The 27444-nt window shown below is 50.2% G+C and overlaps 1 protein-coding gene and 1 non-coding gene across 2 annotated transcripts; one reads left to right on the plus strand and one right to left on the minus strand.

Annotated features, from left to right (window-relative positions):
- Positions 1-1868: 1868 nt before the first annotated feature.
- SSC4D (scavenger receptor cysteine rich family member with 4 domains) lies at positions 1869-10994 on the minus strand. The gene is made up of 10 exons (XM_027612092.1): positions 10829-10994; positions 9221-9256; positions 8637-8942; positions 7851-7928; positions 6765-7079; positions 5654-5731; positions 5018-5092; positions 4612-4923; positions 3506-3583; positions 1869-2893 (listed from the first exon to the last, which is right to left on the minus strand). The coding sequence occupies exons 1-10, from the start codon at positions 10992-10994 to the stop codon at positions 2577-2579; spliced, it is 1761 nt and encodes a 586-aa protein (XP_027467893.1). The 3' UTR covers positions 1869-2576.
- A 16032-nt stretch (positions 10995-27026) lies between these two features.
- LOC113933825 lies at positions 27027-27133 on the plus strand. Its single transcript, XR_003523520.2, has one exon. It is a non-coding gene; the product is annotated as a U6 spliceosomal RNA (small nuclear RNA).
- The last annotated feature ends 311 nt before the right edge of the window (positions 27134-27444 follow it).

Consider the following 27444-nt stretch of genomic DNA (forward strand, 5'->3'; position numbering starts at 1 on the left):
TCTTAGGTTCTAGTCATGGGTCCACTGAGTTGGAAAAATCAGTGTCCCTCTCTGAGCCTGCTTTCCCTGTCTGCAAAAAAGGACAATAATTGGGGTGCCTGGGTGGCTCAGTTGGTTAAGCATCTGCCTTTGGCTCAGGTCATGATCCCAGGGTTCTGGGATCAAGCCCCACATTGGGCTGCCTGCTCAGCGGGGAGCCTGCTTCTCCTTCTCCATCTGCCTCTGCTCCTCCCCCAGCTCATGCTCTCTCTCTCAAATGAATAAATAAAATCTTAAAAAAAAAAAGGATGATAATGCTTCCTCACAGGGCTGCTATGAGGGTTGACAGAGCTTAGATGAAAGCAGTTTGTTTAGATGGGAAGCTGTGATACTTCTCAGGATGAGGGAGGGGCACACTTGAATGTGTGTGTGGCCAGAGTGGCTACGCAGAATATGAGTGCGCTGCACTCAGCTCTGGGGAATACAGGCTGGCTGGAGGGTCCCGACCCTCTGCCCTGACTCCGAGTCCTTAAGTATTTTTGTTCCTTTCATTGCTTGGGTCCTCATCCTTCCAATGACACAGTGGGTCTCAGAGCTCCCTGAAAAATGAAGACAAAGCCATTACTGCCAAGTGCTGATGGACTGTGGAGCTCAAGTGTCTGCCTCACTCTTTGGCTGTGAGCCAGGACCCAGGTCTGGAGCCAGTGGGAGGCAGAATAATGCCCTCCCCCACTCTCCTCCCCCAAGATGTCCATGTCCTAATCCCTGGAGCTCCTGAACGTGTTACTTTACAGGGCTAAAGAGATTTTGCCGATGTGATTAAGTTAAGGACCTTGAAATGGGGGAGTAGCCTGGATTATCCAGGGTCTCCTATAATCACAAGGGGCTTCAGAGGATGGAAGAGGGAGGCAGGAGCGTCAGGAAAGGAGATAGGTGATGGAAGCAGCAGTCCAAGTGACGCACTTGCTGGCTGCAAGGAGGTCATGAGCGGGTATGGGATTCGGACAGCCTGGAAAGGTAAGGAAATGGATTCTCCCTTAGATTCTCCTGAAAGAACACCAACCTGCCGATACCTTGAGCTTAGCCCAGGGAGACCCACTTCAAACTGGCGACCTCAAAAACTGTAGGATAGGGGCATCTGGGTAGCAGTCGGTTGAGCATCTGACTCTTGGTTTCAGCTCAGGTCACGATCTCAGAGTCCTGTGACTGAGCCCCACAAGGGGCTCCACACCCGGCGAGGAGTCTGCTTCTCCCTCCCTCTCTGCTCCTCCCCCTGCTCACTCTCTCACATAAAGAAATAAAATCTTAAAAAAAAAAAACTTTGTAGGATAATAAATTTGTGTTGTTTTAAGCCATTCCATTTGTGATAATTTGATACAGCAGCCATGGGAAAGCAGAGAGCCTGCCCGCCAGACGTGGAGGGCAGAGGCTTGACCAGGACAGTTGCTTTTTACTGGCAAGTCACCCACCCTGAGACTGAGAGGGGCTCTGGCAAGATCCCCCACTTCTCTCTGCCCTTGGAGCTCCAGGTGAGAGCAGCCCTCAGATGCTCTCATCTCCCTGCCTCTCTTCTCAAGTTTTGCTTCTAGTGCCTCTGCCCACCTTGCAATGTGTCTTGGAGCAGATCCTTTCCTTCAGTAGGACCTAAATTTCTCTATATGCAAAAGGAAAGCAGGGATGGGCTAGGGGACCCTCTGGGGCATTCCAGGCCTCAAAACGTGAGTCAGCATTTCAAAGATGTGCGGGCCTGCTGAGAGCTCTCTGATGATGCTCTTGAACCACCCTCCATCCCCAAGCCGGTTTCCTGCAGAGTCCTAACCAGTCTTTCCTGCTGCTACAAATGATGCACTTGTACCCACAAGTTAAAAGATAGCGGGGGCGGGGGGGGAACAATGCTTTATTGACTTGGCACCTATGAACAGGTGGCTACAGGCCCCCAGGGTCCTTCACTGCTGCAGAGTGGAGGCTCTGTGGTGGGGGCAGCATAAATCAGAGATGCTGGTTCCAGCTGCAGGAAGGTGCCACTGTCCCTGCTTTGGCCCCTCCAGTCCCCTTGTCCAGCCAAGCACCATCTGAGTCTGGGCCCTCATGGAGAAGGCCAGGGCAATGACCCAGGTTCTTTTGCAGCCCCAGGCAGGTGAAGGTAAGAGCTGTGGGCCTCTCTTGCCTTCCCTCTTCTTGGGGATCCCAATATGGGTGGGGGAAAGGGAGATACCCCATTTATAGAGAGCCCCTGAGCCTCCTGGACCAGGGTCCAGGAAGGCAGGGTCAAGTTGCTATAAGAGGAGCCCCACCAAAGAAGAGAGTTAAGTCATTCCCTTCCCCCCATTTTATGTTTTGGCTGAGCAGAAAGTGGGAGCTCTCATTGAACAGGGCCCATGGTAGTTGATAACAGTTGAGGTCACACAAGAAGTTGATGGGTAGAGTCAGACTCTAGGCTCCCAAGGCAGGACCACATTGTCAGAGTGGGCTCTCTCCCAGGCAAGAGGAGGGAAGGGTAGGGTGAACTGAAGTTGTCACAGGAGGAGGGCTTCCTGGAGGAAGAGGGACAAGCCACAGCAGGCTCCCAGAAGAGATGGTCTGCAGAACAGGCTGGGTCACAATGGCCGGCACAGGACACTAGCATCCTCGCTGTGGTCACAGTTGTGGGCATCCCAGCGTATGTGAGAACAGAGCAGAAGAGCACTCTCATCCCCACGGCACTTGACATTGTCCAGGAGGATAGGGCCTCGGCCTGGGCCAAAGTGGGCCTCGCCGGGGGCTGCCAGGGCCTGGCCACAGCCCAGCTGGTGGCACAGGACAGTGGCTGCTCGCAGGTCCCAGGCGTCATCGCAAACGGTGCCCCACCGTTGCCCTAGGAAGAGTTCTACACGCCCCTCACACTGGTGAGCTCCGTTGGCCAGACGCAGGTGCCCTGGGGAGAGACAAGGATCAGGGCTTGCAGGGGCTGGCCCATGCCAGGCCATGAAGGGGTGGACAGAAGAGGCAAAGGGTGGTGGTCTGAGACACAGCATTGCCCTAGGGGCCGTTGGATAAGGGTAGATAAATCAGATTGAAATAGGATGCGCAGCAGTCCAGACTCAGTCTCTGGACTGGAAGAATGTGTACCAGGCTTTGTGGGGGTGCTGTGCACATCCCGAGTGCTTCATGTCTGTTCTTAGTCCTCTTCATAATCCCAGACCCTCAGCCCCAGTGCTGCTCTCTAGAGACTGTGATTGTGTCCCCTGAAGTTCATCATCTCCTCTCATCCACAGGTGTAAAAGTGAATTCTTTCATTTCTCTCTTTAGGAAAGAGCCATATTCCCTTATTTTGGTCCTATCCCTAGAAATCTCTAAGATTGCTCCCTTTAACCACCCACCCCCCACCTCTTTCTGGACACCATATCCCGGACTAGCACAGAACAAAGATTCTCAAACCTGGTGCAAATCCGTTGAGCTGGGTAACCTCAGGCTATGATCTCTCTCAATTCTGGTCCTTCCTATCCTGATGCCTCTACCTCCATCTTTGGGGGCTGTAAGCACCTACCGTCCCTTGGCCGAGGAGTGGGCACCCGGGTGGTCTCAGAACCATCCTGCTGAACTTGCAGTCCTAGCTCCTCTGGGCCTGGCTCAGCAAGGACAAAGAAAAAGAGGTGGCTGTAGCATTAGGGAACATGTTCCTTGAGGCCAGGTTACCTTCTGGTCTCCCAAGGGAAGCCTGATTTAGGGGCAAAGAGGACCGTACAGGACCCTGAAGGATAACTGCTCTCTGCTACTTGGATCAGAAATGGGGGTTGCTGGGGCGCCTGGGTGGCCCAGTCAGTTAAGTGTCCGACTCTTGGTTTCCACTGGGGTCATGGTCTCAGGGTCGTGGTCGGGCTCCCCTCTTTCTCTCTCCCTCTGCCCCTCCCCCCCGCTCATGCACGCGCGCGCGCGCTCTCTCATAAATCTATAAATAAATAAATAAATAAATAAGGGTTGTGTTTCTTTTAGCTTGGGACCCAAAGTGGAACCCTTTGTAGCTACCCCAAAGTTATTGGGCCCAAGGCACCAAAGGAGGGTGAAGCTATCAATTCCCACACCAATCAATGAACAGAAGCATTTTAAAATAGGTCAGACTCTACAAACACCCCTTTCCATTGATTCCTCCCAAAGGTCAGATGCTTGTTCCCCGAAAGCGATCAACTAACTCTCTCTGCTTACTAGAGCTTTGTGGGTCCTTGACTCAGCAGAGCGAAAGCGCCCCAGCCCCTGCCTTCACACAGATTTCCAGACTTTGTCCCCGGCTCTCCGCCTCTCCCCTCCGGCCCGCCCCTCACTGCCGCAGAGTGCTCGCCCTCCCCAAGCCCCACCCCACTCTCACTGCAGAGGGCGCTCCCTTTCCGGCTCCGCCCGCGCCGCGCAGCCGCAGAGCGAGTCGATGGTCGGGCTCCGCCTTCCTCTGCGGAGTGCGCGTCCTCTCCAGCCCCGCACACGCCGCCGTGCCGCAGAGAGCCCTCACGCACGACCCCGCCCATTTTTCAGAGCCCGCCTTGTCCACCCTGCGCTGCAGTACGCGCCTGCGCGCGGCCCCGCCCATTCCTGGGAGGCCGTGCTGCGCGGTCCCGCCCGCGCTGCAGTACGTGCCTCTGCTCGATCCCGCAGTGGCCTCACCTGAGCAGAGCGCGCCAGCGTCTTCATGGTGGCCGCAGTTGTGCTGACCCCAGCCCAGGTGGAAGCAGTCGCTCAGGCGGGCTTCCGTTCCGGCGCAGCCCACGTTGTCCAGCAGCACGGGGCCGCGCCCGTAGCCGAAGTGGCCGAGGCCGGTGGCGCCCAACGCAGGCCCGCAGCCCGCCTCGCGGCAGGCCACGCGCGCATCCGCGAAGTCCCAGTCATCGTCGCACACGGTGCCCCAGCCCCCGGCGTACATCACCTCCACGCGGCCGCGGCATGGGCCCGGGCCGCCCACCAGCCGCAGCCGCCCGCCTGCGGGGCGCACAGGCCCGCGGCCATAGGGGCTGGGCTGTGGCCCAGCCCCGCCCTCTCCCACCCGCAACAGAACCCTGGCTCTGCCACTTACTTTTCTTCCCTGCGGCCCAGGTAGCTGTGGTGAACAGTGCCGTCTCCCTGGAAGGCAGGGCACCAACTCCCGTAGCTGCAGAGACAGGGCATCTAGAGCATTTGAAGGGGACAAAGGCCTTCTGGCCTGCAGCAGGGCACAGGGATGCCTATGAGATCCCCCAGCCGTACCACATCTGCACCCCACACTCAGCCTCAAACTTAGTGTCGCCGTGTTGTCACGTGTAGTCCTCAGGAAACTTGGTTGGAATGAACCAAGTCCTATTTCCAGGCATTATCCTAATTTCAATCCCAATGATAGTTCCAGACCAAACTCCAAATGTGCTTGTAGCCTTCATTCAACCTCTAGCTCAACCCTCTCAAGTCCTCTCAATTTCCAGCCTCAGCACCCACCCAAATTTTACCTCAGAGCTTTGAAGAAATCCCGTACTATCCCCTCCCACTTTGCTGAACTTCCCAGAGCTCTGGATTTCATCCTTGCTCCATCTGCTCATCGTTCTCTCACCACCTCTTTACCATCTGGCCAAAAGACCTGGTCGACTAGCCAGGGCCCCCCTCCAGTAGATCCAGAATTTCTAACTCCCAGCCCTGCCTACCTTGCCCCTACCATTCCAGCCTGGAAGGCTGGGCTCCTTACCCCCTGGCTCCGTGTGCCAGGCCCAGTCCTCTCTTGTGGCCAAGGGTGGTAGTGCTGTGAGAGTCGGGGGGCCCAGCACTAGAGCAGGAGAGAAAGGAGCAGGGTCAGAGGCCAAGGTTCTGCTTTCTGGTCAGCCTTGGGCTATCGGGGGGGATGGGAGGGTGTCCCTGGAGAAGAGAGCAGATCTTACTTCCAGAGTCAGGGGCACAACCGCAGCTGGGGTCCAAGGAGGTCTGCCCTACTTGACTTGTGGTGCACAAGTGTGCACTCCACAGTTTATAAAGGGCTTTGGCAGATGTACTTTCATTTCTCTCCAGTGTTTTCCAGAAGCCCAATGTGAGCCCACCAGGGAGGGCCATGCACAGTCCTAACCTAAAACAAGGTTCATTCCCATCTTACAGATAAAATAGGACTAGAGAGGGCAAGGGTCATGCTGGAGACTGTGAAGCAAGGTTAGCTGTGGCTTTGCCAGGGCTCACTATGTGAGCATGGGTCAGGCTCTGCCTCACCCCGCCCAGCCTTTCCCATCTGTAAACTAGGAATGACGGCCCCTGGTTTGTGGTGAGGCATGGGCAAACACTTTGTATCTTGTAGAGAGGAGTCCACCTCTGAAGTACCATCACTGGTCCTATTATTCCTATTTGCTGAGAAAAACTCTCAAAATGGGAGGTGGTGAAAATACTATTATAAGAGCATCCAGAATTAGAGAGAGCTGTGTACGCTATGTAAATCTGGGGCCATCCCTGGACTACAGTGAGAGAATTCTGGAGTATCACTGGTGCAATTCTAGAGTAATATTACTTTACTTTTTAGTATTACATGAAGAGTACCTAGAAATTGCTAGAAAATTCCGGGGGCATTCTTGGGGTACTGCTAATTCTGGAGTATTGCTGGCACAATACTGTGAGACCTACCACAAAGACTACTGGGACTTTCAGAGGCACTTCTAGAGCAGTATTGAGACGTTAAAAGTAATTTCGGGGTCTTCCTGGAAGGCACTGGGGAGCATAGCGGCAGCCACCAAGCCACGCCCGCCCGCCTGCCTCAGAACACGGCCCCGCCCCGCCCCGCCCCGCCCCGCCCCGCCCCCAGCCTTCCCCCCAGCCCGCACCTGCGCAGAGTGCGCCAGCGTCCTCGTGGTGGCCGCAGTTATGCACGCCCCAGCCCAGGCTTAGGCAGGCTGCTAGGCGGGGTTCGCCGCCTTCGCAGTGCACGTTGTCCAGCAGGATGTGCCCCGTGCCATAGCCAAAGAAGGCGTTGGTGGTGGCGGCCAGGGCGGCCCCACAGCCCAGCTGGCGGCAGACCACGGCAGCATCCGGCAGCCCCCAGTCGTCGTCACACACGGTGCCCCACAGGCCGCCGTGCAGGATCTCCACTCTGCCCTGACACGGGCCCGTGCCGCCGACTAGGCGCACGCTGCCCTCACCTGGTGGGGGTGGGGACAGGGAGCATCTCCTACAGGGCTCGGCCTCCCCCCCAGCATTGCACCTGACCCAGCGCACCCACAGTGCCTCAGGCCCCGCACGTGCCCACAGTGCATGGTGCCCCGCAACCTAAAACCCAGGAGGAGCTGTTCACCCAGTTACCCCAGGGCACTGCCGCCTCACAGTCCCAGATAGGGGGAGGTTTGTGGGATCAGGACAGACTGGCTTCGTGTCATTTCCTGCCCGAAACCAACCTTCCTGGCACTGGTCCATGCTCTCCTAAGCAATCCTAACCGTATAGGACGTGCTGTTTCCTCGCTCACTACTGCGGTGAAAGCCGCCTCACCTTTCCAGGTGCATTGCCAACAACTCTTCCTCTAGGAAGCCCTCCTTGATCTCTGACAGATGAGACCCACTTCCTCCTCTGGACTTCCTTGCCTGTTTATCTGTCCATCCTTTAGGACACTTTCCATTTTCTTGTTCTACATCATTATCCACATTTCTGTACATATCTGACTTTCTCATTGGATTAAGCTCGGGTCCTCATCTCTCTCACTAAACGTGTGCTGACTATTTTTAATCATCCCACGGGAGTGGACTCCGCTTTCCCCTCTGAGCAGCCTCCGGGGCTGCGAGGGGCAGGATGGGAAGGGAATGACCCAGCTCACCCATTGGTTATCCCTCTCTTCCCACCGTCAAGGGTAGATATGGGAGACTCCCCTTGGGGTCCTTCTTTTAAGACCCAGGTGGTCCCCCATGTTGCCCTTACTTACCTTTCCCATTCTGGCGAGTTGTAGGGGGCACCCTACTGGTGAACACTTTCCTTGCTGGGGGCTGCGTGGGCAAGAATTCTGGGAAGGAAGCAGGGTGGAAGGGAGGAGGATACATGGATCTTTCTGTTCTTCATCCTCACACCCACGGGTGTGTTAGCAGCAGGGCATGGACCCCTAAGGTACCTGCCATAGGGCCTCTGGCCACACAAAGGGTCAAAGCCAGGAACCCTGGGGTGTGAGAGGAGAAGGGGCCCCCTGAGTCCAGAAAGCAGTAGCTTCAGACGAGTTCTTTTAGTTCTTAGAGCAGCATCCCATTACTTGAGAAGGTATTAGAAAGGCAAATTCTCAGGCTCCACCCCAGACCTGCAGCATCAGAAGCTCTGTGTTGGGGCCACAGTCGGTGTTTTAATGAGACCACCGGGGGATTTTCTTGGAAAACTAGAACCATTACTCTCAAGGTCAATGCCTCTCAGCGATTTCTGCAGCATCCCCACACCAAATGGACCTCGCTGCCAGTGTTGACCCCGCTTGTTTGATTTTAAAAATGGGGAGAGGCCTCTGCTGGAACAATCAAGGCCCTACATAGAAACAATAGTGCTGGTTTTCCTTTCAGCCAAGGTCACACAATGAAGCGGAAGGACCACGGGGACCCTGACAACTAGGCTGGGGCTGTTCGCCAGCACTAAGCAGCGCCACCCCCGGCTTGGTCTTCTGCGCGGAAGTCCCTTCAGTCATCCAGCCTGCAGCCCTTCTGCCTGCCCTCCCTGGTCATGGGTCTCGGCTTACCATCACACAGGACAGCCACATCTTCGTAGTGGAAGCAGTTGTGAACGCCCCAGCCTCGGCTGCTGCACTGGCTCAGGGCGGCTTCCTGCCCGCCGCACTCCACGTTGTCCAGCAGGATGGGGCCTCGGCCTTGGCCAAAGGCAAGGGGCCGCGGCACGGGCAGCGCCAGGCCGCAGCCCAGCTGTCGACACACCACGTTGGCATCCACCACGTCCCAGTCATCGTCGCAGACGCTGCCCCAGGAGCCACCGTGCAAGACCTCCAGGCGCCCCCGGCAGCGGCTCGGGCCCCCCACCAGCCTCAGCTCTGTGGAGAGGGTTGAGCTGGCGCCAGAGGGATCGCTTGGGCCTGACCTGCAGGACGCCCACCTTGCTGTGAAGTCATGGAAGCGTGGGAGCCTTAGTATCAGTCCCTTCAGGGCCTTATTTCTCCCTCTCTGTCAAATGGGGATACTAGCGCAATCCGTGTGGGGGCATCTAGACTTATGGAGGACCTATTAGTCAACGTTCCCTGAGGATCTGTCTGAGCATCTGAGTACGTGGGGGGCAGGGCAGGGCGTGGGCAGGAGGGGCAGAGGCACCTACCTGGAAAGGGCAGTGGGGTGGGCTGTAGGGCACTGGCTGAAACAGAGCAAGGAAGAGCATTGGCCCCTCTACCCTCTTTCCCGGGTGGCCTGGCCCTGGGAACACTGCCTCCCCTCCCCGCATGGTCCTTACCATCATCCCCCTCCTCTTCACTTCCCCTGCCCGCGCCAAGCTTCTGCTCTCTCCTCCAGCCTGCCCCAGTGGGCCTCCTTGCCTCACCCCTCTCCCATCACCCTAGAGAGATCCGCCTGAAACAGGGGTCTGATTATCCCCCCTACTTTGAGGTTCCTCAAAACTCTCCATTTCCTGCAGGAGTCCCAGACCCTGAGCTTTCTCTACAAAGCCTTCTAGTACCTTCTGACCAGCTTCCCCCTTTTTTTTAGAAACTTTTTTTTTTTAAAGTAATCTTTACACCCAGAGTGGGGCTGAAACTCACAACCCTTGAGATCAAGAGTCACACACTCTACCTACTAAGCCAGCCAGGTGCCCGCCTCCCCCCTGGACTTCTTTGTATCCCATCAGTCTTGTCTCTGGGTCTTTAACCGTGCAGTCTCCTCTGCTTGAACAGTTCTGCTCATTATGGCCCTGCAGCTCCTTCCAGATACAGCTCGGAGCCCCCGCCCCTGGGAAGCCTTCCTGGAACCCTCAGCTAGAAGTGCTCTCTGTTTCCTCCGAATCCCTGGGCACCAGCTACATGGCCCTTTCTGGGCCTTCTGCCTGGTGAGGTGGCCGTGCCTGTCTCATCTCAGTGTTTCCCGTCCCCCACCCCAACCCTATGACTGGGCAGATGGTCAGTAGCTCTGATTCATTAGGGATTCATTAGGCTATCCCCCAAAAGATTTACCTATACAAGACCTTCTGCTCCAGCCCTCATGTGTGTATATGCCAGGCACTGTGCTCATCGCTTTACGTGGCCTGGCTCACTTAACTATTAGGACGACATAGGAGGTGGGTAGGATTGCGCACAAGGGGAACGTCAGGTTCAGTGAGTTTAGGCAACTCGCTCAAGGCCACGCAGCGAACAGGGAGTAGAGCCGGGATTCCAACCTAGACAGCCACACTCTTCTTCACCACACAATTCTGGGCACATGGCCTGAGAGGCAGGGAGGTAAACAGGGAAACTGGCCCAGTATGGGAAATGGAAAACCCCATAACAACGCCTCGCTTATATGCAGGGTATTACAGTTCTCAAGACACATTCATGACACCTCATAAAATCCTTACAGCGGTGTTGCGAGGTGTGTACTAGTGTATCCATTTTACAGATGAAGAAACTGAGGCGCAGTTTCCTCTTTCTCAAGTTAGGATCGTCCCGAGTTTGTTTGGTTCTATGTATCCCACCAGCTGCCTTTTGAACAGCCGTTGCTGAACCCACCCCTTCCCCTCCTTCCCTATTTCCGATGTCCCCTAACTGCCCAGACTCTGCGTACGTTGAGCCCTCACCTCCAGCACTCAGCCCTCCACTTCCCCAATGAAGACCCTTAGCTTGCATCTGGAAAGAACGATGGAAACCACTTCATTGACAAACCATGTCCCACCATAATTTTACAGCTGGGAAAACCGAGAGCCAGAAAGGGGAAGGGTCAGGCATTCGGGGAGGGCACTCACCCAGCGGCAAGAGGAGGAGGAAGGACAGGGCTGGGGGGAGGGATGAAGGGGCCTTGCTCCTGTCTCTGGGCCTCCACCCCCTGCTCTTCTCTGCCGTCTGGGGATCAATTCGCATCTCTGCTTCCTTGTGCATCCAGCTGGGGGATGGCCTTTCAGGGGGTCCCATCAGGGGGCGGTGGAGGAATCACAGATGGAACATCTGGAATTAAAGATCCCCAGTCACTTCTTCCAGGTGGAAGGGGCCCAGCGAGAGCTTTCAGGGGTTGTGTGACATTTCCTCTCGGATCTGGCATTCCGGTAGAGGCAGCAGCAGGGGCAGCAGCTGGGACCTCTGGGAAGGATGGGGCACAGGGCTCTAATGAGGAGCTAGGTCTGGCTGGAGCCAAGGGTGTGTGAGAGCAAGTGGCAGGAGACAAAGCTGGAGGGGTGCCTGGTCCCAGACCAGGACAGGCCTGAAGGTTGTGCCGAGGGCTCAGCGCATCCCAAAGCCCAGTGTTGGTGCCACTGGTGGTAATCCATGTAATTTTAGTGGGCGATAAAATAATGTTTATTCTTTTCCTTTTCTTCTTCTTCTTCTTCTTCTTTTTTTTTTTTTTACAATGCTTTCTATTTTTGGCAAAGGCTTCTGGTTTTCCATTTATTTGGGGCAATATAAAGTTTCTCTTTAAAGTTAATTTAAATCAGAAGAAATGAGTCAATTTAAGGGGGAAAAATCAAGGAAATATGGTTCCCATGACTCTCAAATATGCCAAAATGGTGAAGGGGTGGGAGAGTAGATGCCATTTGGGACGCTCTGCCCTTTTGGGGTAGGAAGCCCTTGAAGATGCTTTTGTAAGATTTGGATTGAGTAGGGGCACCTGGCTGGCTCAGTTGGAAGAGCATGTGACTCTTGATCTTGGGGTCATGAGTTTGAGCCCCACATCGGGTGTAGAGATGACTTAAAAATAAATAAATAAATGTGGGGAGTGCCTGGGTAGCATAGTCGGTTAAGCCTCCGACTCTTGATTTCAGCTCAGGTCATGGTCTCAGGGTTGTGGGATTGAGCCCCGCGTCAGGCTCTGCACTGAGTGCAGAGTCTCCTTGTCCCTCTCCCTGTTCCCTCTCAAATAGATGAATGGATAAAATCTTTAATTAATTAATTAATTTTGGATCAAGGTATACAAGCCCCAAAGTGCATAAATTGGAAGTGTAGAGCTCAGTGAACATTCACACCAGGTAAGCAGCATCCCGGTAAGACCCCACATTCCCTTTCCTGGCAGACTTTCAGCAGGAGTCTGATACAGTGTGTGGATAGTAGTGGGATGGTTGGGGGAAGATGGGGGTCTGGTTTAGTGGATGGGTCTGCTTGGGATATATATATGTTTTTAATTTTATTTATTTATTTGACAGAGAGAGACACAGCGAGAGAGGGAACACAAGCAGGGGGGGAGTGGGCGAGGGAGAAGCAGGCTCGCCGCGGAGCAGGGAGCCCGATGCGGGGCTCGATCCCAGGACCCTGGGATTATGACCTGAGCTGAAGGCAGACGCTTAACCAACTGAGCCACCCAGGTGCCCCTGTTTGGGATATATTTAGAGGGAGATACCTCCCAAAAGGAGACATCCCCCATCTCCCCCACCCACCCCAGGCTTGGCCTCTGTCCTGGCATACAAACAGTCTGGTTGGGGAAGGATTGAAAACCTATCTGGATGTGGACACGGGGTTTTCAATACTCCATTCATGGGGCCCAGTACAGCCCCCAGTGGAATAATCAGCTTTTGTCTTCTCTCTGCCTGACCTGGGGACAGCTGGGAGATGGGCAGTTGAGGACTATCAGGAGGGGGGCAGCCATGGGCCAATCTTTGCTGAGGGGCTCCATAGCGATCTGGGCCTGCCCCTGCCTCACCCCCTGGGACCCCAGGTGGAAATGAGGCTTAACTGTTCCCTTCCTTCCATGAACTGTGACTCTCTGAAGCTCTCACACTCCCTCCCCACCCTTTATTAGTGCACATTTTGCCTTTATAGCTGGGGAGGAGGAGGGGGGAGGGCAGCATAACACAGTGCTTAGAAGCATCAGCTCCATCACCTACTAGCTCTGTGACCTCACCTCAATAAGCCTCACTATCCTCATCTGTAAAATGGGGCTAGTAATACACTTCGCTCTAACAATTGTTGCTGTGTTAAAGGAGCTAAAGTTTATAAAAGGTTTAGTCCAGTGCCTGGCCCACCATAAGCATGGTAGCTATTTTATTTTTACCACTCCCTGTGGATCTTTAAGGGCAGGGGCCAGATCTTGTTCAACGGCAGCATCTGGCACAGGGTGGGTACTCAGGAAATGTTTGTTGAATGACTGAATGAAGTTTAGAGCTACAGAATCATAGAATGAAGCAGTCAGAAGGAGCCCAGGAGACCATCAAGGGTAATTCCACATCTGACCAGTAGAAAACTTGTCATTCTCTCTCTCTCTCATACACACACACACACACACACACACACACACACACACACACACCAGCAAAAGTGAAGTATTCATACCTGGGGGAATGTTCTGGGCTCTTTCCGTCCCCTCTTCCACAATCAATCCAAGATCAAATCTCAAATCACCTTTTCTGCCCCCAGGAGTTTAGGAGGGGGAAGGATTCCCCAAACACGAATGGACACAGACCTTTCTTCTTCTTTTCTTTCCAGAGCTGGAAGATGAGCAGAGGTAAAGTCCCCGTCCATGGAGCTGGCGGGTGGCCCAGCCTGTCTCCACCCGATCTCAGGGGCAGAGGGAGGCAAAGGAGAGTGGAGGTGACCTGCACAGTCTGAAGCAGCCCCAGAGAAGGGGCACCCAGGCAGAGGAGGAGCTCAGGGGTGGGGGACAGGCGTGGACTCTCAGGGCCAGGCAGCCCCTCCTTCCCCTTCCTCCTAGCCCAGGGCTCAGGTTTCAGAAAGGCAGCTTGGCCAAGCATCCCTGAGCTCCTGCAACAGCCTTATCCAACCCTTAATCCTGTTGCTCTGGGGAGTTGCCTCGATCAAGCCCTGACCCACGTCCCACGAGGGGGGTGGGGGTTCTTCCTTGTTCCTTGCAGGCTCTTCCTTGTTCCGTTTCATGGGAGCCAGAGTGTGTGTGGTGGGCTTCCCATGCAGGTAGTGCCTCTGATCTTGCTGTTCATTTTGCCTTACTGTTATTCCTCTTGAGTTCTGGTGCCTTTTGAGCTTTGGGGCTTTTGTAGTTATGGGCGACAGAAAGTGGCATGTGGCTTCTTCTATAGCTTGCAGCTTCCATAAAATGCTGTGCTGGAATTGTGCACCTTCCCGCTGCCCGAACCACAAGCTCTCAAAGTCGGAGCACCCCCGGAGGGCACTTCCCCAATCTGGCTGTGTATCCACATTAGCCTCCCTTTATATATACTTTAAAAATATTTACAGATTCCTGCCCCCACCATTTCTACTATGGAGATTCACGGATAGGGTCTCCCAAAAGTGTATTTTTGAAAAGCTCCTGAGGACCAAACATGGTTGGGAACCAGGGGTGTAGTCCAAATTGTTTATCCTGCAGGTGGGAAGACGAGGCTAAAACAGAAAAAGGGAGACACAGTGCCTCGAAGGACTGTTTCCTAGCTCTTGGGCCTGATCTTGCTTCCTATTTCTTGAAGAAAGAGAAAACTCTCTGCAGGGAGGTCTGCCATCACCTTGCTCCCAAAACTATACACCCCCGTGTGTCTGCACCCATCCTTCCTTCCCTCCTGCCTCTTTCTTCCTCCCCTGGCCTGACTGAACTGCTCGCCCGCAGTCCAGACCCCATGTCCTTCTGCCTTGTCAAAGACCTCCCTCTCTCCACCTGTGCATCTTCTGTCCCCCATATTCAGCTGCTCTTTCCCAATTGGATTCTTCATCCTCGGGTCTCTGTCATGAAAAGCAAATGACAGAAAACCCTTTCAACCTGTGGCTAGTGGGTCCTCAGGGTAGAAATGGTCAGGCCCTAGTTTCCCTATCTGTCACTGGCTGGAGAATGTCCAGGAAGTGATGCCTTGGCTCAGATGCTCAGGCCTTGGAAGGTGCTGGAACTGGCGGCTGTCAGCTGCCTGCGTTTCTCACAGCTCATCAGCAAGTTTTTTCTACCAGGGAGATCCGAGCAAGCAAGCTTTGGCTTGCATGCTGCCACTGGACTCCATGGGCCCCTCTTCCAGCCGGTACCCCATCCCTCTCCTCCCCATCACAGCCAGACTTCATGAAAGTGCTGCCCGCACACGCATGTCCGCCTCCTTACCTCTCTCCGTGCCTTTGGTCCTTACCACTCTGCTGAGGCAACTCTTCCTAAGGTCACCAGTGACCTCTGTGTCAGGAGATCCCAGGGAGGATTTTCATTCCTTGTTCCAGTTAGAATAGCGGCTCTGGGAGCGCGGTGTCTCAGTGGGTTCTTTTTTTTTTTTTTTTTTTAAAGATTTTATTTATTTGAGAGAGAGAGAATGAGAGATAGAGAGCACGAGAGGGAAGAGGGTCAGAGGGAGAAGCAGACTCCCTGCCAAGCAGGGAGCCCAATGCGGGACTCGATCCCGGGACTCCAGGATCATGACCTGAGCCGAAGGGAGTTGCTTAACCAACTGAGCCACCCAGGCGCCCGTCTCAGTGGGTTCTATATCTCAGCTCAGGTCTTGATCTCAGGGTCATTTGTTCAAGCCCCGCAATGGGCTCCACGCTGGGTGTGAATCCTACTAAAACAACAACAACAACAACAACAAAACTAAAACACAGGGCTTCCTTCTCATGGCCCATGAGGGCTACTGCGGCTCCTGCCAACTGCTTTTATTTTTTTATAAATAAATCAAGGTTCTGGCAGGGTTTGGTCCTTGGTGAGGACCCTCTTCCTGGCTTGCAGATGGCCGCTTTCTTTCCATGTTCTCGCGTTGGGATTGGGGAGCACTCTCTGGCGTCTCTTCTTAGAAGGACACTAATCCTATGGGATGAGGGCCCTACCCTTATGAACTTACTCAATTTCAATTACCTCCTAAAGGCCCTATTTCTGTAAATAGTCACCTTTGGGGTCAAGGATTCAGCATGAATTTTGGAGGGATACATTCAGTCCATAAGAGACAACGAAAAGGGGGAAGAAAGGAGAAATGGAGCGATTTTTCAAGCTCCTTCCTTAAAGGATATGACCACAAGCCTTCTCCTATATCATGGCTGGAACTTCTCTTAGCTGGCCATAGTCCAACTAAGAATTCTATTACTGTGTAAGAAGGGAGAGTAGAGGGGGTGCCTGCGTAGCTCAGTCGGTTAAGTGTCTGACTTTTTTTTTTTAAGATTTTATTTATTTGACAGAGAGAGAGAGACAGTGAGAGAGGGAACACAAGCAGGGGGAGTGGGAGAGGGTGAAGCAGGCTTCCCGCGGAGCAGGGAGCCCGATGTGCTGGGGCTCGATCCCAGGACCCTCAGGGATCATGACCTGAGCCGAAGGCAGATGCTTAACGACTGAGCCACCCAGGCACCCCAAGTGTCTGACTCTTGATCTCATCTCTGGCCGTGGTCTCATGGTTGTGAGTTCAGGCCCCATGTTGGGCTCCATGCTAGGTGTGGAGGCTACTTAAAAAAAAAAAGATCAGTATGAGATGTCATCACACACCTATCAAAAGGGCTAAAGGAAAAATAGAGACAATACCAAATGCTAACAAGGATATGGAGAAACTGGATCCCTCACACATTGCTGGCAGAATGTAAAGGGGTCCAGACACTCTGGAAAATAGTTTGGCAGTTTCTTAAAAAATGAAACATACACCTACCATATAACCCAGCAATTGTACTCCTGGGCATTTATCTCAGAGAAATGAGAATTTATGTCCGTACAAAAACCTATACATGAACTTTCATAGCAACTTTATTTGTAATAACCCAAAGCTGGACACAATCAAAATGTCTTACAATAGGTAAGTGTTTAAACACGCCATGCATGGCACAGCTATTCTACAGAACACCTCTTAGCAACAAAAAGGAACAAGCTCTTGATATAGGCAATAATCTGGGTGGATCTCAAGGGCATTATGCTGAGTGAAAAAGTCTAATCTCAAAATGCCACACACTATATGGTTCCATTTATATGACGTCCTCAAAATGACAAAATTACGGAGATGGAAAACAGATTAGTGATGTCCAGGGTTTGGGGATAGTGGAGGGGGCGGGGGTGGGTGTGGGTAAAGGGGTAGCATGAGAAAGATCTTTGTAATGATAAAATAGTTCTGGGGCACTTGGGTGGTTCAGTCAGCTGAGCATCTGACTCTTGGTTTCGGCTCAGTTCATGATCTCATGGTCCTGGGATGAAGCCTTGTGTCAGGCTCCACGCTCAGTGCAGAGTGTGCTCGAGATTCTCCTTTTCCCTCTGCTCCACCCCCATGCGTGGTCTCTATCTCTCTAAAATAAATAACTAATCTTAAAATAATAGTTCTGTATCTTGATTGCCGTGATGGTTACAGGAATTTACACGTATGATAACATGGCAGAACTATACACACACATTGTATTAATGTCACATTCCTGGTTTTGATATTGTACTATAATTATGTAAGATGTAACCATAGGGAAGCCAGGTGAAGGGTACACGGGACCCCCTTACATATTTCTTTGCAATTTCCAGTGAATCTCTATTTCCAAATGAAACATTTTTTTTTAAAAGTCTTAGCTGATTTACAAGAGCAAAACAGACTAATACTTAAGAATAAAAGTGGGGGTGCTGGGTGGCTCAATTGGTTAAGTACTGCCTTCGGCTCAGGTCATGATCTCAGGGTCCCGGGATCAAGCCCCACATCGGGCTCCCTGCTCAGCAGGAAGCCTGCTTCTCCCTCTCCCACTCCCCCTGCTTGTGTTCCTGCTCTCGCTGTGTCTCTCTCTGTCAAATAAATAAATAAAATCTTTTAAAAAATTAAATTAAATTAAAAAATAAAAATAAAAGTGGTACAGGGTGCCTGGCTGGCTCAGTCGGTAGAGCATGTGACTCTTGATCGCAGGGTCATGAATTTGAGCCCCATGTTGGGTGTAGAAATTACTTAAAAAAAAAAATTAGAATTAACTTTAAAATAGATAAATAAGGCGCCTGGGTGGCTCAGTCAGTTGGGCGTCGCCTTCAGCTCAGGTCATGATCACCGGGTCCTGGGATCGAGCCCCGTATCAGGCTCCCTGCTCAGCGGGGAGGGTCTGCTTCTCCCTCTCCCTCTGCTGCTCCCCCTGCTGTTCTTTCTCTCTCTGTCAAATAAATAAATAAATAAATTAGTCTTTAAAAAATAAAATAGATAAATAAATCAATAAAAGTGGGGCGCCTGACTGGCTCCGTTGAAAAGAGCATGTGGCTCTTTTTTTTTAAGTATTGTAGATTTTCGGGGTGCCTGGGTGGTTCAGTCGTTGAGCGTCTGCCTTCGGCTCGGATCATGATCCCAGGGTCCTGGGATTGAGCCCCACATCGGGCTCCCTGCTCGGTGGGAGGCTTGCTTCTCCCTCTCCCACTGCCCCTGTTTGTGTTCCCTCTCTCGCTGCGTCTCTCTGTCAAATAAATAAAATCTTAAAAAAAAAAAAAGCATTGTAGATTTTTCAAAACATCCTATCACCTAGAAGTTGAACATGTATTTCCAGGATTTTAAAAAATATTTTTTTTTATTTATTTGAGAGAGAGAGAACAGAGGGAGAGGGAGAAACAGACTCCCCAGAGAGCAGGGAGCTGATGCAGGGCTCGATCCCAGGACCCTCAGCTCATGAGCTGAGCTGAAGGCAGATGCTTAACCAACTGAGCCACCCAGGTACCCTGAGCATGTGACTCTTGATCTCATTGTACGTTTGAGCCCCACGTTGGGTGTAGAGATTACTTAAAAATAAAATCTTAAAAAAATAAATAAAGATAAAAGCAAACATTTTTAGCACTTCTTGAAGTCATCGCCTTGAGGTGTGAAAAAATGGTTTCCAACAAGTGGTTTTTTTCTGGTATGAGAAACTGCCAGTGCCGAGGGATTGATTTACTGATGAACTTTCTCAAAGATCCTTTGGAGGCAGCTGCGCCTGGCTGAAGGGTAGGAAAATCTGGTGTCCAGTTAATGGGTGGATTTCCACTGGGCTCCACATTCTGGAATGCCTCTCCCATGTGGAGCACCTCATCTGCTCTTGAGCTCCCTGGGAGGGCAGTGACCCTCAGATCCTTCAATGACCTCACTTAGGTCAGTTATGAAAAGACCTCATGCACTTCTTTTTTTTTTTTAAGATTTTATTTATTTATTTGACAGAGAGAGAGACAGCAAGAGAGGGAACACACGCAGGGGTGGGTGGCTGGAGAGAGAGAAGCAGGCTCTCCGCTGAGCAGGGAGCCCGATGCGGGGCTCGATCCCAGGACCCTGGGATCATGACCTGAGCTGAAGGCAGATGCTTAACCAACTGAGCCACCCAGGCACCCCGACCTCATGCACTTCTAATTTTATTTATTTATTCATTTATTTTTAGAGAGGGAGAGAGAGCATAGGGGGAGGAGCAGAGGGAGAGGGAGAGAGACTCTTAAGCAGGCTCTGCACTGGCCTGGGGCTTGATCTCACAACCCTGAGATCATGACCTGAGCCGAAATCAAGTCTGACAGACTGAGCCACCCAGGCACCCCAACATCAGGCACTTCTAACAGCTCTCCTTATCCTCAGGAAATTATTTCTCAGGAAATCTGTTGCATGAAATCTACCAAGGGTGCCCAGACGCCCATTCTTTCTCGGTGTGCTTCTCCGGGCAAGACGGGCTGAAGTAGGGATCCGCTGAAACCCATTCTTGTGAAATAAAAGTTTCGTTGTGAAATGCCTTTGCACTTTTACAAAATGCAGTTTCCACACGCACAGAGCACGCAAAAGCAAAATCCAGAGGATAGAAGAGAAGTGCCACATGTTTCCCCATGGAGTCACTGAAGCTTCATTCTTTGATCTTCCCAGAGGCAACTATGGGCAGCACTTTCGGTGAAGCGCTGGTATTGAAGGAGAGTTCCATAGGACCAGAACCAGGGTCCCATTATGTTCATCCAGCATTTTCTTTTACCAGCAGCCTAAGGGGTGCCAAGGCAGAAACATCCCAGGGGAAAGTGCTCTTGCACTGGGCAGCCAAGGCTCAGAGGAAACTTCTGGCAAGAGTAGCTACTTTCTGAGAATCAAGCAGGCCCTGTTGGCCAGGAGCTGTGTTTTTCTGATGCAATATTTAAATTTATTTTATTTTCAATTGTAGTAAAATATATATAACGTAAAATTTGCCATCTTAATCAGGTTTTTTTTTAAGATTTTATTTATTTATTTGACAGAGAGAGACACAGCGAGAGAGGGAACACAGGCAGGGGGAGTGGGAGAGGGAGAAGCAGGCTTCCCACTGAGCAGGGAGCCCCATGCCGGGCTCGATCCCAGGACCCCGGGATCATGACCTGAGCCGAAGGCAGACGCTTAATGACTGAGCCACCCAGGCGCCTCAGGTTTTTTTAGATTTTATTTATTTATTTGCAAGAGAGAGACAGAATGAGTGGGGGGAGGGGCAGAGAGAGAGAAAGAGAGAGAAGCAGACTCCCCTGCTGAACAAGGAGCCCAATGCGGGACTTGATCCCAGGATCCTAGGATGATGACTTGAGCTGAAGGCAGATGCTTAACCGACTGAGCCACCCAGGTATCCCTATTTATTTATTTTGAAAAGATTTTATTTTTATTATTTTTAGAAAAGATTTTATTTATTTATTTATTTAGGGGGTTGGGGGGAGGGGCAGAGGAAGAAGGAGAGAGAGAATCTCAAACAGACTCTGAGCTGAGCAGGGAGTCCCACACAGGGTTTCTTCCCACAAGCCTGACATCATGTCCTGAGCCAAAACCAAGAGCTGACACTCAACCAACTGAGCCACCCAGGCTCCCCTATTTTATTTTTTTAGACTCCATGCCCAACGTGTGGGGCTTCAACTCACAACCCTGAGATCGAGAATCTCATGCTCTACTAACTGAGCCAGCCAGGCGCCCCCTCCATTTTTACTTTAGACACTTCTTTATTTTTTAAGATAATTTTTGAACACCTTATAATAAAAAGCCAAAGTGTGGTACAAAATATCCGTTTTCCTGAGCTGTAATCAAGGTCCCATACTCGCTCAAGTAGGCTGTAAATTTTATATACCATTGACATTTAATAATGAAATAGTGAAAAGTTCCCCATACACTTTAGAGCCCCTTTCTTTTTGTATCTTTAAATTTCTTTTCACTTCAGTAACTGCACAAAAAATGTGCCAGATCCCAACCCATCGGGATCTCTCCAGTCTGTCTGAAGTCTGGCTGCAGAATTAAGCAGTAAAAGCGGCAGCATGTGGGTATGTGTGTCTGGCAAATTATAGCTGCCTTATAATATGGCTACTCTTATTCTCTGTCACATAGCAGCTATTTTGCCTTCCCAGGGTGACAGAAAGTCCTAGTTTTTTTTTTTTTCCTTGAGTAATCTGTACAGGCAATGTGGGGCTCAAACTCACAACCCTGAGATCAAGAGTCAAATGTTCCATCAACTGAGCCAGCCAGGTGCCCCAGGAAAGTTCCATTTTTTTTATTTTTTATTTTTTTATTTTTATGTTTTAAAGATTTTATTTATTTGACACAGAGAGACACAGAGAGAGAGGGAACACGAGCCGGGGAGGGGGAGTGGGAGGGGGAGAAGCAGGCCTTCCGCCGAGCCCAATGCGGGGCTCGATCCCAGCACCCCGGGATCATGAACTGAACCGAAAGCAGACGCTTAACGACTGAGACACCCAGATGCCCCTCTATTTTTTTTCAAGACTTATTTATTTATTTTAGAGAGACACACACAGAGAGAGAGAGAGAGAGAGAGAGAGAGAGAAAGAGAGAAAGGGGATGGGCAGAGGGAGAGAATCTTCAAGCTGACTCCCTGCTGAGCATGGAGCCTGACGTGATCCCAGGACCCTGTCATCATGACCCGAGCCAAAGTCAAGAGCCGGTCGCTCAACTGACTGAGCCACCCAGGTGCCCTGTCACGGTAGCTATTTTTATCACTTATGAAAGTGTCCCCCAAAGTCACCTCTCTTTAATGGTTTGTGCTTTTTCTTGCTGGGTGGGTCATGTTTAGCAAATTCCCTCCATCGTACTCTGTCCGGGGAGGTTGTATTTCCTTCCACAAATTTTCAAGTTTTCTTCCAGGGGCGCCTGGGTGTCTCAGTCGTTAAGCGTCTGCCTTTGGCTCAGGTCATGATCCCAGGGTCCTGGGATCGAGTGCCGCATCGAGCCTGCTTCTCCCTCTGTCTGCCTCTCCCCCCACTTGTCCTCACTCTCTCTCTCTCTCTCTCTCTGTCAAATAAATAAAAATCTTTAAAAAAATAAAAAATGGTTTAAAAAAATAAAGTTTTCTTCCTACACATTCAGCTCTTTAATTTATCTAGAATTCCTTTTTATGTATGAAGTAGAAATCCAGTTTTTCCCCCATATGGATAATCATTGTCACAGCTCCTTTCATTAAGTTGTCCATCTGTCCCCTCTGTCATGTGTCATATTTCACATATGTAAGTGGCTGCTTCTGGGCTCACTCATCTATTCCACTCCTAGTGTTTTTCTCTCCTATGAGCACCCCATTTTAATTACTATGGCTCTAGAATATGTCTTCATAGCTGTGAGCATTTGTCTTTTGCATTGTTCTTATTCTTCAGAAGTCTTGATTTCCTTGATCCTTAGCCCTTCTGTATGAATTTTATTTTTTTTATTTTTTATTTTTTATTTTTTTTCCTTCTGTATAAATTTTAGAATCACTTAGGTTCCATACACACACTCACACACACACACGTACACACACACACCTATGGGGATTTTGACAGAGATTATAGATTAACTTTGGGAAAATTGAGATCTTGATGATACTGTGTTTCCCATCCATGAATATGGAATAGCTCTCTGTGCATTTAGATATTCTTTGATGACTTTCAATAAAGTTTCATAAAGTATTCCTCAAAGATCTTGCACATTTTTGGTTGGTACGGTTTATGCCTAGTAACTTCATATTTTACTTCAGCAATTGCTTCTGGAAACTGGTTAAAAGCCTTCTTCTGAAAAGGGATGCCACTATTTTCCCTTTCACTTGAATTGACCTAGAGAAGGTTTATTTTTCATTTTGAAATCTCGTTTACCCTTTCCAGCAAATATGAACATTTTGCTGCATATACTTTGTATCTGTCTCTCTTTTTTAAGATTTTATTTATTTACTTGAGGGGGGGGGGCAGAGGGAGAAGCAGACTCCCTGCTGAGCAGAGAGCCCGATGCAGGGCTTGATCCCAGGACCCTGAGATCATGACCTGAGCTGAAGGCAGACACTTAACCTTAACTGAGCCACCCAGGCGCTCCTCTGTATCTCTTTATATTTGTATGTGTATAAGTGAACATACACAAGCTGTATATATACACACATGTATACACATACATACTTTTTTCCAAAAACTGGGCATCATCCCCTCACATGAGGAGGCACACAATGTCAGTTTATCCCACTAATGGGACAATGTTCATTCCTCTAATGGTTAATTAACTTTGACAATGCGGCTAAAGTGGTATCTGCCAGATTTAATCACTGTGAAGTAACCACTTATTCCTTTGTAATTAATACAGAATCTTGAGGGAGAAACTTTGAAACTATGCATTCAAGCTTCCATCAAGTAGGTTTTTTTTTTCCTGTGTTGTTCTTATTGTGGTAAAATGTACATAACATAAAATTTACCATTTTAGGGCTCCTGTCTGGCTTAGCTGGCAGAGCATGCAACTCTTGATCTCAGGGTTGTAAGTTGAAGCTCCACGTTGGGTGTAGAGATTACTTAAAAATAAAATCTTGGCGCACCTAGGTGGCTCAGTTGGTTAAGTGTCCGACTCATGGTTTCAGGTCAGGTCATGACCTCTGGGTCTGTGCTCAGCATGGAGTCTGCTTAAGTTTCTCTCTCCCTCTCCCTCTGCCCTCCTCCTGCTCATGCTCTCTCTCTCTCAAATAAATAAATACATCTTTTTTAAAAAATAAAATCTTTATAAGTACATCTTCAAAAATAAAATCTTTATTATATATTTATAAAATATTTATATATTTACTTGTTATGAATAATAATACTATGACTAAATAAATAAATTTTACAATTTTAGTCATTTATAAGTATATAGTTCGGTGGCATCCACTACATTCATACCATTGGGCAACCGCTGCCATTATCCATCTCTGGAACTTTTCCTCCAGCTTTATCAAGTTATAATTGCATAACATTGGTTAAGCGACTGCCTTTGGCTTGGGTCATGATCCCGGAGTCCCTGGATGGAGTCCCACGCCCGGCTCCCTGCTGAGCGGGGAGTCTGCTTCTCCCTCTGACCCTACTCCCTCTTGTGCTCTCTTTCTCTCAAATAAAATGAAACTTAAAAAAAAATTATAATTGCATAACATTGTGTGAGTTCAAGGTGGACAACATGTTGATCTGATATTCATATATTGCAAATGATTATCACCACAGCTAACACCCCCATCATGCCGTCAATGAATTTTTTTTTTAGATTTTATTTATTTATTTGACAGAGAGAGTGCCCATGGATTCTTACTTTATTCGGTGTGGAGTCCTTGTTGTCCTCATTCATTTGATGCACAGTTGTCCCCAACTTGGCCAGTGGGGCCACCTCCCCCCCATTCAATTTGGCTTGTGTCCTTTTGACACACCCTCATCATTTTGTGATCATTTTTTGCCATAACAAGACATTCCAGATTCACCTTGTACTTTCCTGGCCCTTGCCCTGGAATCAGCCAGTCCTCCAAGGAACCCTGGGTCCTTGGAATAGTATCAGAGACCGATATCTGGGCTCTAAGGAATTTTAAGGAAAACACTCTGGGCTGGTGGCTCTGCCTTTGGTGATTCTGGCCACCAGGTGGCAGTACTTCTCGGAAAAATGCAAAAGACCCAGAATCTGGGCGCCGTGGGGAGAGTGGGGCCTGGACTGGCCAGGCTCCTTGATGGGGTTGTCTTTGGGCCTCTTTCAGGAGGGGACACACAAACTTACCAGCACTTCATGTGCATACTCTCCTCCATCCTCCTCTCCGCCTCCCCCAATACATGCCACACACCCCCTCACCAATTTCTTCATGTCTTATTTTTTTATTTGTTTGTAAACTCTAAGCCCAACGTGGGGCTTCAACCCACATGCTCCACCAACTGCGCCAGCCAGGCGGTCCATGTCCTTTTCTCCTGAAGCCGTCTAGGAGGGGTTAGCCCCAGGGCACAGAGGGAGAGAGGACGGATCCCAAGGCTTCAAGGAGGCCCTCATTTCCAGGGCCCAGCCCACCCCACCCTTTTGCCAGCACAGTCCACAAACACAGCTGTGGGCTACAAGCATGGAGAGGCCCCTTCCTAAGAAGAGTGTCTCCAACTAGCTGTTCTTTCCCCCTGGAAGGGGTAGGTTAAAAAGAAAACCAGAGGGGCGCCTGGGTGACTCAGATGGTTAAGCGCCTGCCTTCGGCCCAGGGTCCTGGGATCGAGTCCCGCGTCGGGCTCCCTGCTCCGTGGGAGTCTGCTTCTCCCTCTGCCTCTCTCTCTCTTTCTCTCTCTGTCTTTCATGAATAAATAAATAAAATCTAAAAAAAAAAAAAAAGAAAAAGAAAACCACAGGCCCAAAAAGGCATCACTTGTGTTAAGGCCCCAAGTCAGTAAACCAAGATTTAATACCTAACCTAACTGTAGTTTCAACCCCTCAGGAATGTTTCTTAAAAAAGAAACCTCTTTTAAAAAATATGTATATTTATTTCTTTTTAAGATTTATTTATTTATTTTAGAGACAGGGAGAGAGACCGCAAGTTGGGGGGGGAGTGGGGGAGGGAGGGGCAGAGGGAAAGAGAGAGAATCTCAGGCAGACTCCCTGCTAAGTGTGGAGCCTGATGTGGGGATCAACCTCTCTACGTTGAGATCATGACCCAAGCTGAAACCAAGAGTCAGATGTTCAACTGACAGAGCCATCCAGGTGCCCCAAAAGATTTATTTATTTAGGAGTGCCTGGATGGCTCAGTCGTTAAGCGTCTGCCTTTGGCTCAGGTCATGATCCCAGGGTCCTGGGATTGAGCCCCACATCGGGCTCCCTGCTCTGCAGGAGGCCTGCTTCTCCCTCTCCCACTCCCCCTGCTTGTGTTCCTGCTCTCGCTGTCTCTCTCTGTGTCAAATAAATAAAATCTTAAAGGAAAAAAAGATTTATTTATATATTTTATAGAGAGAGGGAGAAAGAGTGTATGGGAGGGAGGGGCAGAGGGAGAGGGAGAGAAGTAGACTCCCCGCTAAGCGTAGAGCTGGACTCAGGGACTCAATCCCAGGACCCTGAGATCATGACCTGAGTTGCAATCAAGAGTCAGACACCTAACTGACTGAGCCAGCCAGGCACCCCAGAAATGTAACCTTTAACCAGCCAACATAGGAATTTCCTGCTCTAGGGTCAGCACTAGGAAGTTTCTGAAAGATCCCTTCCATTCCCCTTAGGAGGTCGAACTTGCCTAAAACAATGAATTCTTTCTAATGATTTCCTTTGTTCTACTCCCTATTTTTAATTTTTTTAAGATTTTAATTATTTATTTGAGAGAAAGAGAGAGAGCTCGAGCATGAGCAGGGGGAGAGGCAGAGGGACAGGCCAACTCCCCACTGACCACAGAGCCTGACTCAGAACCTGATCCCAGGACCCTGAGATCATGACCCAAGCCAAAGTCAGACGCTTAGCCTGCTGAGCCACCCAGGTGCCCTTCCCTCTCTATTTTTAAAAAACCTTTCATTTCCTGTGGCCCTTTGGGGTTCCCCTTTACCTTTATCAGGCAGGTGTGCTGCCTGATTCATGAACCAAATAATGAAGCCAATTAGCTCTTTAAAATTTCCTGGGTTGGGACGCCTGGCTGGTTCAGTCAGTGGAGCATGTGATTCTTGATCTTGGGGTTGTGAGTTTGAGCCCCACGTTGGGTATGGAGATTACTTAAATATAAAATCTTTGGGGCACCCAGGTGGCTCAGTCGGCTAAGCATCCGACTTGGTTTCGGCTCAGGTCATGATCTCGTGGGTGGTGGGATCCAGCCCCTCATCAATCTCCACACTCAGAGGGGAGTCCGCTTGAGATTCTCTCTCCCTCTGCCCCTCTCCTCCCCTCCACGCGCGTGCATGAGCACGAGTGCTCTCTTTCTCATAAATAAATAAATCTTCAAGAGATAAACTAAAAAATAAAATAAAATCTTTAAGTGCTCGCTTCAGGAGCACATATACTTAAAATTGGAATAATACAGAGAAGATTAGCTTGGCCCTGCACAAGGATGACACAAAAATTTGTGAAGCATTCCATGTTTTAAAAAATAAAGAAATAAAATCTTTTTAAAAAAATAATAAAATTTACTGGGTTGAATTTTTGTTATCTAACACAGGGAACCCAGAGGGAAGAGTTTCCCGCAGGGGTGGGTCACCCAGGTGAGCTTGGATCTGCTTCTCTGAGCTGGCTGCCTCCGCCCCCCACACTGCCCCCCCCACCCCTGTTGGTTAAGTCAAAGGAAGTTGTGGGGGTGGTTATTTTCCCACAAGTAAACTAGAGTACATATTAAAAAAAAAAATACTCCCTTCCCCCACAAAAAAACCCACCAAGGGACTGTTCAAGCAACTTAAATC

Source organism: Zalophus californianus, chromosome 10, assembly GCF_009762305.2.
Source record: "Zalophus californianus isolate mZalCal1 chromosome 10, mZalCal1.pri.v2, whole genome shotgun sequence".
NCBI lineage: Eukaryota > Metazoa > Chordata > Mammalia > Carnivora > Otariidae > Zalophus > Zalophus californianus.